General features: G+C 44.6%; 1 protein-coding gene and 1 pseudogene across 13 annotated transcripts in view; one reads left to right on the forward strand and one right to left on the reverse strand.

Annotated features, from left to right (window-relative positions):
• The first annotated feature begins 3,392 nt into the window (after window positions 1-3,392).
• LOC140728203 (AP-1 complex subunit beta-1-like) lies at window positions 3,393-7,180 on the forward strand (annotated as a pseudogene).
• Window positions 7,181-10,833: 3,653 nt separating this feature from the next.
• Window positions 10,834-12,304, reverse strand: part of LOC140728204 (poly(rC)-binding protein 3) — a 99,143-nt gene continuing 97,672 nt past the window's right edge. For all 13 annotated transcript variants that reach the window (XM_073046597.1, XM_073046594.1, XM_073046598.1 and 10 more), the window contains exon 13: window positions 10,834-11,284. In XM_073046597.1, the coding sequence (XP_072902698.1) occupies window positions 11,248-11,284 (37 nt within the window). In that variant the 3' untranslated portion in view covers window positions 10,834-11,247. The remainder of the gene's footprint in view (window positions 11,285-12,304) is intronic.

Below are 12,304 nucleotides of genomic sequence, written 5' to 3' on the forward strand. Positions count from 1 at the left end.
GGATGGTTACAGAAAAGGGATATGGCAGCCTGGTTTCCATTTCTAGGAGTGCATGGAGTGGAGTGGAGTGTGAGAGGATAAATGGCTTGTAGATTGCACTAAATGCATTGTATTCATAGACTGTTTTATCTGGATCATTTAGGTTGCCTCAATCTTGTTGAAGGCAGTTTTGTTGCAACCCTAGTACAACTCCAAGAAAGCTACCCTTTACTGAAGGATGGGTATCATCTGTGGCTTGGCTTATTTGTGAATGCATGCTTTTCTACTCAGTCTTAAGCTTCATTGAAATGCCAAAGTGCATCTTTGTGGATGAGGTATTCAGTGAAGACTGCCTGCCCTGTCAGATGAAGTTACCAGTTTGAATGGCAAGAAAATTTTAACTAAGCATCACAAATGATCTCATTATTACATTGCTTTTGCAGGAACTAGTTTACAAAGCAGTTTCTCAGGGATGAAGGCAATTTAGTTTGACTCCATTCTGTGGGCTCTGAGCAGCTTGTTCCTCTTCGTCCCTGCTGAAGTGTGCAGGTTGTCCAGACTCTGCCATAGGTGAGGTAGGAAGTGCATGATAAGAATGCAAGAGGGGTTGTGCACATCTTCTCCATGGCTTCTATCGCACAGTATTGTTGCTTTGTATCTCTGCAGATTATCTTCCATTAATTGGCCACTGTAAATTGCCCCAAGTATGTATGAGGGGGAGGGGAGCAATTACTAGAAGAACAAATGCTCTTCATGGCGTGCGTCTCAAACAGCCTCTGACAACCAAGTCCAACTCCTGGCCTTCACATGTGGCATAGTTCTTGTGCCCAGCGGAGCTGTTCTCACTAACAGGAGAAGGGGCAAAGGCGGGCCACTGGCACCTTAAAACCAGTTGTTCCGGGCAGATGGGGCTCATTAACAACGGATGGTAGCTCATCTAGGAGAGGGAAAACTCCGATTTCAAACCTCCGCAGCCTTGCAGCTATACCCACTCACGGGAAAGGCTTTGGGAGGAAACCCCAAGGAAAAATCTGGAGTCAGGAGTCCTGAAGGCAGCTGACTGCTGTACCCAGCACCGGCACGGCAACTCCTGAGATGCTGCTGGCACCAAACTGTATCGACTTCCGTCGTTCCTCTGGACCTGTCATCAGCATGGAGAGGGGGATCCCACTGCATGGGCAACAGACGGATCTCCTTATCAATTCTGCCCTGGCTTGCGCCCTGGAGAAGCCACTCTCGGTGACTACCAGAGGTGCGGTACCCATGGTCGACCACAACCGATGGAGGACACACACACACATACTCTCTCTCTCTCTCTCTCTCACTCTCTCTCTTTTTCATTAGATGCTGCCTGACCTGCTGAGTTCCTCCATCATTTTGTGTGTGTTGCTTGGATTTCCATCTCTGTATATTTTCTCATGTTTGTTTTTACTTGTAGACCCCAGACAGCTTGGATTGGCAACATCTCCTCCATGATCTCCATCAGCACAGGTGTGGATGTGTGCTTAACCCCCACTCTTCTTGCTTTACAACCATAGCTGCGGGCCAAGTAAGCTCCAATGCCAAATTAAGTTTGCTAATGACACCATTGTCGTTGCCCAAATCAAAGGTACTGACGAATCAGCATTCAGGAGGGAGACTAAAATTTTGGCTGAGTGGTGTCATAACAATAATCTCTCACTCAACGTCAACAAGACCAAGGAATTGATTATAGACTTCAGGAGAGAGAAACCAGGGGTTCATGAGCCAGTCCTCATTAGAGGGTCAGAGGCAGAGAGAGATAGCAACTTTAAATTCCTGGGTGTTACTATTTCAGAGGACCTGTACTGAACCATCACCCAAGTGCAATTGTGCAGAAAGCACCACAGCACCTCTACTGCTTAGGAGTCTGCAGATATTTGGCATGACATATAAAACTTTGACAAACCTTTATAGATGTGCTGTGGAGAGTATATTGATTGGCTGCATCACGGCTTGGTATGGACACACCAATGCTTTTGAACGAAATATCCTACCAAATGTGATGGATTTGGCCCAGTACATCACAGGTAAAGATATGGACAGACAGGAAGGTTTAAATCGGCAGTGCCAATACGGGATTCCGAACCTATGTCCGGCATACCGATCCTGTTTGAGGACAGTGACCGCGATAAAGATTGGGCACCCACTGTACCAGGGGCCGAGTGCACCCAGTGCTCCCGAACCCCAATCCTCCCAGTACTCAGGTACGGTGGCCGCTCGGGTAAAACGGCGGCGGCAGGGAAGGGGAGGCTCTTTATACCCTGAGATCCAGGAAGGGAATACCGAGGATTATTCCAAGACAGGGAGGGAAGAATCCAATAAAACCACAGAGCCAATTGCCCACCCGAATGCTGCCCAATCCACAAGCAGCCGAGGAGGGGCAGCCCTCAGTAATTCCAGTGTATGCACCCTGGAAGCCTCAAGAAATGTTAGTGATCATGAATCAGGCCCCAGTTAGAAAAGAAAAACCAGCACAGTTTGCTTAGTATGTCCATAGTACTATACAAATGTATAATGCGACCCCGCAAGATTTATTCAGTCTCTGCTGCATGATTCTCTCAGCTGATGAGGGGCGGAAATGGAAGGCAGAATTAAGATACCAAACCTACCAGGAGTTACAGGCGGGAATCCATAGTGAGAATGAACAAACAGACCAGATTATTCAAGCCTTGGAGAGGGCTCTCCAACAACCTGTAAATATCACTAAAGTACTTGAATGCAAACCTAAGCCTGGGAAATCGGGACCAGACTATCGGGAGCGATTTCTGGCCTGCTATGGCTCTTCCGCAGGAGACCAAGCCTCTAATGATGGGAATCCGTCCCCCAGTTTAATGCCTTACTGCTCCAATGCTTACCAAGTAAGTTAGCTAACATGCAATGAACTTTGACATATTATTGGGACCTGCTGTAAGGTTTCATTTACAGCCACCACCAGTCTGGGGTGTAATCTAGCAGGAAGAGACTTGCTCTGTCCGTTGGAAGTCGAGATTCTATGCACGGACAAGGGTGTCACCCTAGGACTAGCGAACAACCAACAGCTTCTCCAGAATCCGACCCCCCAGTGGTGGGCACCTAATCTGGACTCCACTTCATTTGAACCCCCTCTGCCAGAGGCAGGCCCTCATATGACTCTGTGCTATGACCCTACGGGGTACGCCACTGCGGAAAGCCAATATTATGCACCCCTCGTTCCCAGTCATGGTGATTGGAGAGGCTAAAGGAAAAAAGGGCAGTGCATTACTAGCTGAAGTTCCAGGTTTCCTTTGGCAACAGACAGGACTGATGGTTCCCCATACCACCATTAGGGTTGGCCCTGGGTTAAAGACAAAGAGTCTAGGATTCCTTGCCTACACCCTGACGAAACAAGCCTCCAGCACCGAGGGAGACTGGCAAGTCTTGGCCGCGAGCCAACTCCGATACTGGAAGGAGTTGGAGGTGAAGACAGGACATCTGGTAAGACATTCTTTTAATATTAACCGAACTCAAGACATTGTACCCCATCTCTGGGCAATTTCAGGCCATGAAGTCGGCTGCACCAACTGCCCCCCGTCCAGATCACCGTGAAAGTAGGACAGACTCTCCAATCCCTTCCGCAATACCCCCTCAAGCCTGAGGCAACGTTTTATGAAGATGGAAGCTTCTTTGTGGATCCAGCAGGGAAATGATGTTCTTGATGGACAGTGAAGCAACTGAGCAGGCCTCTTTTGAAGCAGCTGTCTCGCCCAGAAAGCTGAGTTGCTTGCGCCTGTATCCTAGCAACTGACTAAAGTGCGAACCTTTACACAGACTCCTGTTAGGCACTGACTATCGAACTTTGGGGATTCCCAACTTCCTCTGGCCACTCCATTAGTAATGCTACCTTTGTAAACAACTTACTCACCACTCTACAGCTACCTCGAATTTTGGCTATTATCGAATGTGCAGCCCATACTAGGGAATCGGATGAGATATCCAAGGGCAATGCTAGGGCTGGTGCAGCAGCTAGACAGACAGACAGCCTTGAATCCCACACTTTTAGTCCCCTCGGGAACCCAGCAAGCTCCTATTAGACAAAATCTAAGGACGGGTATCCCAGATATGGGGGAAATACGTAACTTCCTGGGGAACGCCCCTGAAGGAGAGCGCAAACTATGGTCCTAAATGGGTTGCCTCCTTGAACCTCAGACCAACTTATGGGTGACCCCTGTGGGACAGGTCTGTGTTCCCTTTGTGTTCTTCCCTATTTTGATAGATTATGTTCATAATTGTACACACTTGGGCAAGGAGGGAATAATTAATACTTTATTACAAACTTGGTGGCATCCTGATTTCAAGAAAGCAGCTGAAAAACGAGCTAAAGCATGCTTAATTTGTAAAACGACAAATACTGGAAAAGGGATGTCCTGTGGTTCTGGAACCACCCCCTTGCCCTTCATGGCCTTTTGCTTGTCTGCAACTTGATTTTATAGAATTACCTGGAGTACATTGTTATAAGAATTGTTTAGGAATAGTAGATGGATTAAAGCTATCCCCACGACTTGCTACGACGGTGGTAAAAATATTGCAAAAGAAATAATTCCTCGCTCTGGACTTCCAGAAGTGCTAAGCTCGGACAATGGGCCACATTTTGTTGCCAAAATAAATGAAGTCTGTAAAGAACTTGCTATAAAATAACAGTTCCCCTGCACCCATCATCCAAAAGCAGCCGGCGTAGTGGAATGAGCCAACGGTAATTTGAAAGATAAATTGGCCAAATTTACACAAGGAACTGGATTGACCTGGTTGAAGGTTTTAGCCCTATGAGAATGACGCCATCAAGTAAGACGGGGTTATCACCTGCAGAAATTATCTATGGGAAGCCTGTGAGAACCCCATGGGGACCCCAATCTTGTTTGCCACTCCTCCCTGACAGTTTACCTGCAAGATTAGATATGCATACCTTGGGGGAGGAGATGGGAAAATATTTATGTAAATTAACTAAAACTCTCCAAAGCTTGCATTCACAGGTACGACAGGCCTATCGAGAGGACGAAACCCAGCCTAAAGGTGACTGCCCCACGATTGAGTCGGGAGATTTTGTCCTGATCAAGAACTGGGATGGAGGGAAACTCGGACCTCGGTGGAGAGGACCACACTCACCATGACTGATTCTAAATATTTCACAACAACCAAGAAAGGAAAAATTTTTGAACTCAAAGTAGAATTCAACGGTGACGAGAAGGAGAAAAAAGAAGCAGTGAAGAAAGCGATTGCGTCAATGACTTCGCAGAGGTGTCAGTGCCCTCTTTCCTGATGTCGTACTCTGTATGCAGACAGACAATTTGGAGTTGAAGAAGCTGGTGTACCTCTATCTAATGAACTATGCAAAGAGCCAACCGGATATGACAATTATGGCTGCCAACACTTTTGTTAAGGACTGTGAAGATCCCAATCCACTTATCAGAGCGCCGGCCGTGAGAACAATAGGCTGCATCCGTGAGGATAAAATTACTGAGTATTTGTGTGAGCCCCTGCGAAAATGTCTAAAGGATGAAGACCCTTATGTACGAAAAGCTGCTGCTGTCTGTGTAGCCACGCTACATGACATCAATGCACAGCTGGTAGAAGACCAGGAATTTCTGGACACTCTAAAGGATCTGATATCTGACTCTAATCCAAAGGTTGTTGCAAATGCTGTGGCTGCTCTGTTGGAGATTGCAGAATCTCATCCAAACAGCAACTTGTTAGACCTAAATTTTTCAAACAGTCAACAAGCTTTTAACAGCCTTAAATGAATGTACTAAATGGGGCCAGATATTTATTCTTGATTGTTTGGCCAATTATAGCTCAAAGGATGACCAAGAAGCTCAAAACATCTGTGAGCGTGTGACACCACGTTTGTCTCACACCAACTCAGCTGTTGTACTTTTGACTGTAAAGGTTCTGATGAAATTCATGGAAATACTTTCAAAAGTCTTGGATTACTATGGCACTTTGTTGAAGGAACTGGCTGCCCCACTGGTAACGCTGTTGTCTGCAGAACCAAAACTCCAATATGTTGCCCTCCAGAATATCAACCTCATTATACAGAAAAGGTCTGAGATTTGTAAGCATGAAACGAAGGTTTTCTTTGTAAAATACAATGATCCAATAAGTGAAACTGGACATTATGATTCAATTGGCTTCTCAAGCCAACATTGCACAGGTTTTGGCAGAATTGAAGGAGTATGCCACTGAAGTAGATGTTAACTTTGTACAAAAAGCTGTGCGTGCAGTTGGACGATGTGCAATTTAAAGTTGAGCAATCAGCAAAACATTGCGGAGTACGCTACTTGACCTCATTCAGACAAAAATAAACGTCGTCCAAGAAGCTATTCTAATAATAAAGGACATTTTCTGTAAATACCCCAACAAGTATGAAAGTGTTATTGCAACACTTTGTGAAAATCTGGACTCACTGGATGAACCAGAAGCAAGAGCAGCGATTATATGGATAGTTGGAGAGTATGCGAAAAGAATTAATGCTGATGAGCTATTAGAGTTTCCTGGAAGGATTCCATGATGAGAACACATGGGTTCAACTACAAATTTTGACTGCTATTGTGAAACTATTCCTAAAAAAAACCCAACTGAGACACAAGAGCTGGTGCAGTAAGTTCTAAGCTTGGCGACACAGGATTCTGACAACCCTGACTTGAAAGACCGTGGCTATATATATTGCTGTCTACTTTCTACAGATCCAGTGGCAGCAAGTTGTATTGGCAGAGAAACCTCATCTTATTGAGCCAATGCTCCTTGATGAATTAATCTGCCATATTGGAACACTGGCCTCTGTGTACAATAAGACACCCAGTGCATTGGAAGGGCAGTCTTGGAGAATACATCGAACAGACTGCAAACGTGTTATTGAAGAAACTGAGTAGGAGGACTCGCTTGGACTAAAGGAAAATGTGTTGGTTGATGGAACAACAACACACACAAAATGCTGGTAGAACACAGCAGGCTAGGCAGCATCTATAGGGAGAAGCGATGTCGACGTTTCGGGCCGAGACCCTTCGTTAGGACTAACCGAAAGGAAAGATAGTAAGAGATTTGAAAGTAGTGGGGGGAGGGGGAAATGCGAAGTGATAGGAGTAGACCGGAGGGGGTGGTATGAAGCTAAGAGCTGGAAAGGTGATTGGTGAAAGTGATACAGAGCTGGAGAAGGGAAAGGATCATGGGACGGGAGGCCTCAGGAGAAAGAAAGGAGTGGGGGGGGGGGGGGGGAAGCACCAGAGGGAGATGGAGAACAGGCAAACAACTGAATATGTCAGGGATGGGGTAAGAAGGGGAGGAGGGGCATTAACGGAAGTTAGAGAAGTCAATGTTCATGCCATCAGGTTGGAGGCTACCCAGCCGGTATATAAGGTGTTGTTCCTCCAACTTGAGTTTGGATTCATTTTGACAATAGAGGCCATGGATAGACATATCAGAATGGGAATGGGACGTGGAATTAAAATATGTGGCCACTGGGAGATCCTGCTTTTTCTGGCAGACCGAGCGTAGGTGTTCCACGAAACGGTTTCCCAGTCGGGTCTCACCAATATATAAAAGGCCACACCGGGAGCACCGGACGCAGTGTATCACACCAGCCGACTCACAGGTGAAGTGTCGCCTCACCTGGAAGGACTGTCTGGGGCTCTGAATGGTGTTGAGGGAGGAAGTGTAAGGGCAGGTGTAGCACTTGTTCCGTTTACAAGGATAAGTGCCAGGAGGGAGATCGGTGGGAAGGGATGGTGGGGGACGAGTGGACAAGGGAGTCGCGTAGGGAGTGATCCCTGCGGAAAGCAGAAGGGGGGGGGGAGGGAAAAATGTGTTTGGTAGTGGGATCCCGTTGGAGGTGGCGGAAGTTACGGAGAATTATATGTTGGACCTGGAGGCTGGTAGGTAAGGACAAGGGGAACCCTATCCCGAGTGGGGTGGCGGGTGGATGGGGTGAGGGCAGATGTGCGGGAAATGGGAGAGATGTGTTTGAGAGCAGAGTTGATGGTGGACGAAGGGAAGCCCCTTTGCTTAAAAAAGGAAGACATCTCCTTCGTCCTGGAAAGAAAAGCCTCATCCTGAGAGCAGATGCGGCGGAAACGGAGGAATTGTGAGAAAGGGATAGCCTTTTTGCAAGAGACAGGGTGGGAAGAGGAATAGTCCAGGTAGCTGTGAGAGTCTGTAGGTTTATAGTAGATAGGCCGTCTCCAGAGATGGAGACAGAAAGATCAAGAAAGGGGAGGGAGGTGTCGGAAATGGACCAGATAAATTTGAGGGCAGGGTGAAAGTTGGAGGCAAAGTTAATGAAGTCGACGAGCTCAGCACGCGTGCAGGAGGCAGCGCCAATGCAGTCGTCGATGTAGCGAAGGAAGAGGGGGGTGGATACTGGTATAGCCTTGGAACATGGACTGTTCCACAAAGCCAACAAAAAGGCAGGCATAACTGGGACCCATACGGGTGCCCATGGCTACACCCTTGGTTTGGAGGAAGTGGGAGGAGCCAAAGGAGAAATTATTGAGATGTTGGTGTTTTGCATTTCGGAAGTCTGATTGTATTAATTTTGATTATTGTCTGTATCCTATGGTGCCTTTGGCTATGTTTTGTATCATGTTGTAGAAGCGACAATCTGGTGTGAAAGGTTATCATGTACTGTAATGATAAAAAGGGAATGATGAAGGATATTGGGGATGTAGGAAATGATTCTTGGAACTCTTGTACATAATGGGTTAAATTAAGTGCCATTTTATGTGTGCTCTGTTCTGAACAGTGTACAATTACTGTTTGTCCTTCGCTGTGGAATCTGCCTGCAACTTGTTTTGATTAACTCACAGATGTTCTCTTGAGAACGACATGGGGGCTGAACTCACACAGGTTGCATACATCACTGATCTAAGTTCCCTCCTTTGTTTAGGGAAAACTCACTGATAAGTTAAGAATCTGTCTGCAATTAAGACCGTGATTTAGTGGACTCTCTTTTCTAAGTAATTAAGTTTTGCTCTAACTGACTTGGCTGGTATATCCGTTGAACTGATTGCTCTTTGTATCGCTAGCTCCATAAATTGTAGTGTTTCTGAATGTTAGACAGAGGTCTGATACGAGCCCCCAGGGAGAGAGGGATGGGCTGCTTGTCGGGCCCAGGAGTCCACACAACTTGAGCCATCTCTCCTTGACATCCACAATCCCATTTAGGGATGCAAGTAGGAGGTATCTGTATGGGCTGCTGCTCCACACCCTCCACTTCCTTGCCCTTGTCCACCGTCCCAACACGCCATGGCGGTCAGTCTTTCCACCTGGAGGTGAGAAGGGTTCCCAGTGGAGGTCTCTTTATTGGGGGGGGGGGGGGGGGGGGGGTTCTTCCCATGCACCTGGGGGATCTTGGCTGGAGGGTGCCCTGCAATAAGTTCTTTAGTTTGTACACGGATCTCTCACCCGCATGTAATTTCTGTGGGCTGGAGGAGACAGTGTACCACATGTACCTGGAGTGTGCGAGGCTGCAGCCTCTTTTTGCATATTTGCGTGGGCTGCTTCTCACTTTCCGGTTGCAATTTAGCCCCAGCCTATTTATATATGGTCATCCAGTAAGGATGGGGGGCATGGAGGGGTGAGGATGACCTTGTTAACTTGCTCCCGGGGTTGGCGAAAACAGCCATGGAGGGTCTTGGAAACAGGAGGATCTACCCGGGCAGACTGCCTGGCAATGCTTAGGGGGTATGTTCGTACTTGAGTAAAAGGAACACGCACAGTCCATGGTGACCTTAGAAGCGTTCCAGGACTGTTGGGCTCCGTGGGGTGTAAATGCCATCAGTGATAGAAATGGGAACATTTTGGTTTAATGTGTATTGTCTATATGTAACAAAATAACTGTGTTAGTCACTGTTTTGTATGTATTGTATAGTACCAATATTTGTAATAAATGAATTTTGTAAAAAAAAGGGAGAAGGATTTCTGTCCCTCTAGGTGTTTTGGCTCCGGAGCCTCTAGCCAGCTGAGCTCAAACAAATAAACTGGTGAAAAGGATAAAGTAAAGAACTGTGTGGTGTGGTTATGGGTCTGGCGAATTTAAATTTACATTCCAACTATTGAGCACATCTACATCAGACAATGTCGTAGGAAAGCGTCTATCAGAAATCCCCACCACCCAAGTTGTGCTCTTTTCTTGCTGCTGTCATTAGGTAGAAGGTACAAGAGCCTTCAGGACATGCACCACAGGGTTCAAGAACAATTAATACCACTCAAGCATCAGGCTGTTGAATAAAAGAGGATAACTACATGCACTTGCCCCGTCATTGAAATGTTCTCACAACCAATGTTCTCACTTTAAGGACTCTTAATTTCATTATCTCATGTTGTCATTATTTATTGCTTATTTATTTAGATTTGCATTTATAGTTTGTTGTCTTCTGCACTCTGGTTGATCTTTCATTTGATCTTGTTATAGTTACTATAGATTTGCCAAGTATGCCCACAATAAATTGAATCTCAGGGTTGTATATGGTGAAATAAATGTACTTTGATAATGAAATTTACTTTGAACTTAGTTCTTATTAATACCATATATTATGAACTCATTTTTTAAAGGAAACCTGAGGAACAGAGTCCCAATGTACTTAAAAGCAATTAAGGACCTCTGGTGAGGCAGATGCTGAATGAGTGATTTCTGAACAATTTTTCAGAGTTTTTTTAATGCATATAAATAATTATTTACATGTGACCCAGTCCATGCATCTTCTAGAATATTCAGTGATACCAAAGGTATTTGTCATTCCAAAGTATTATAAATGATACATACCTTTTAATAGCAGCTGACCGCAGATGAGGTGAGTGACATGTATAATAAATCTGAATTTCATCACATATCGTCATGTACCTTCCTTTATTACATCCAGATAGAACTTCAAATAATTGGATAACATCAAGGTTTATTTTTTTAATATAAAAAGGTTGCAATCATGTTACCAGTAATTACTAAACTAAAAAGTATACAGAGAAAATAGTCTTCAAATACAATTTTTGCAAGCGATTGTTAATTTAAGTTAATGTTGAAACAAAAAACTTACATTAAAACAAGAAATGGGGTAGTTGGGTTTAGTTAAGGGGGACTGGATTTTAAAAGAATTTCAGAATAATTTCTTAAAATTTAACATTTTAACTATTTTCTATGAGGCAGAACTGTAATATACAAATTTTACAAACAAGTGGAAGCAGGTTGCTTGTGGTTTTCGCAGGTGGGCAACATGACACGGAGAGCCGAGGGAGCTGCATAAACAATTAAAGAGGGCCCATTCCAGAAACTTCAGATGTTAGCCTAAAAGAGATACAAAAATAAAAAATGAGTAGTTCTAAGCATTAAATAGACACAGGTCAAACTACATTTTAGCCCTGGTATTTATGGTCCACATAAGCTTTTACATTCTGCATCAACTTAACATATTTTTAATCTTTCATCTGTTTTTCTTACTTTTACATTAATATTATTTCTTGTAAATTCTTAATTGAAATAGGCAGGAGAATAATTAAAGTCACAGCATCTCATTTCAAACATTTATCTGGCAATCTATACTTATAGTAACACTATAATCTGATTCAGGAATGATAAAGAATTCCAAAACTTAATGGAAAACTCACTTTGCTTTCTTTAATATCTACTCATGCATTCTTCAGAACATAAATGGTACATGAGGATACAAAGTGAACTTAGGAAATAGTTGTCTCATTATTCATTGTATCATAGCTCTGGAGTGAATTGCTTGCTTTTCACTTGCTTTTGGGAGAAAGTTACCAAACTAAGCTAATGGACAAGAACAAGTTTAACAAGTGAAGGGAACATGCCACTTGGGAATATCAGAGAATGTCTGGCACATCCAGGTAAACACTCAGTGACCACTTTTAGGTACTTGCTCATTAACACAAGCATCAAATCAGCCAATCATGCAGCAGCAACTCAAAGCATAAACGCATGCAGATGTGGTCAAGAGAGTTATTCAGACCAAACATCAAAATGGGGGGGGGTGGGTGGAATGTAATCCAAGTGACTTTGACCATGGAATGACTGCTGGTGCCAGACGGCATGGCTAGAGCATCTCAGAAGCTGATCTCTTGGGATTTTCCACACATACACAGTCTCTAGAGATTGCAGAAAATGGTGCGAGAAACAAAACATCTAGTGAGCCGCAGTTCTGTTAATGAAAAGTCAGAGGAGAAAGGCCAGACTGGTTTAAGCTGACAAGGTGACAATAACTCAAATAACCATGCATTACAACAGTGGTATGCAGAAGAGCATCTCTGATCACACAGCATATTGAACCTTAAAGTAGATGGACTACAG

The sequence above is a fragment of the Hemitrygon akajei genome, chromosome 5 (genome assembly GCF_048418815.1).
Source record: "Hemitrygon akajei chromosome 5, sHemAka1.3, whole genome shotgun sequence".
NCBI classification, from domain to species: Eukaryota; Metazoa; Chordata; class Chondrichthyes; order Myliobatiformes; family Dasyatidae; genus Hemitrygon; species Hemitrygon akajei.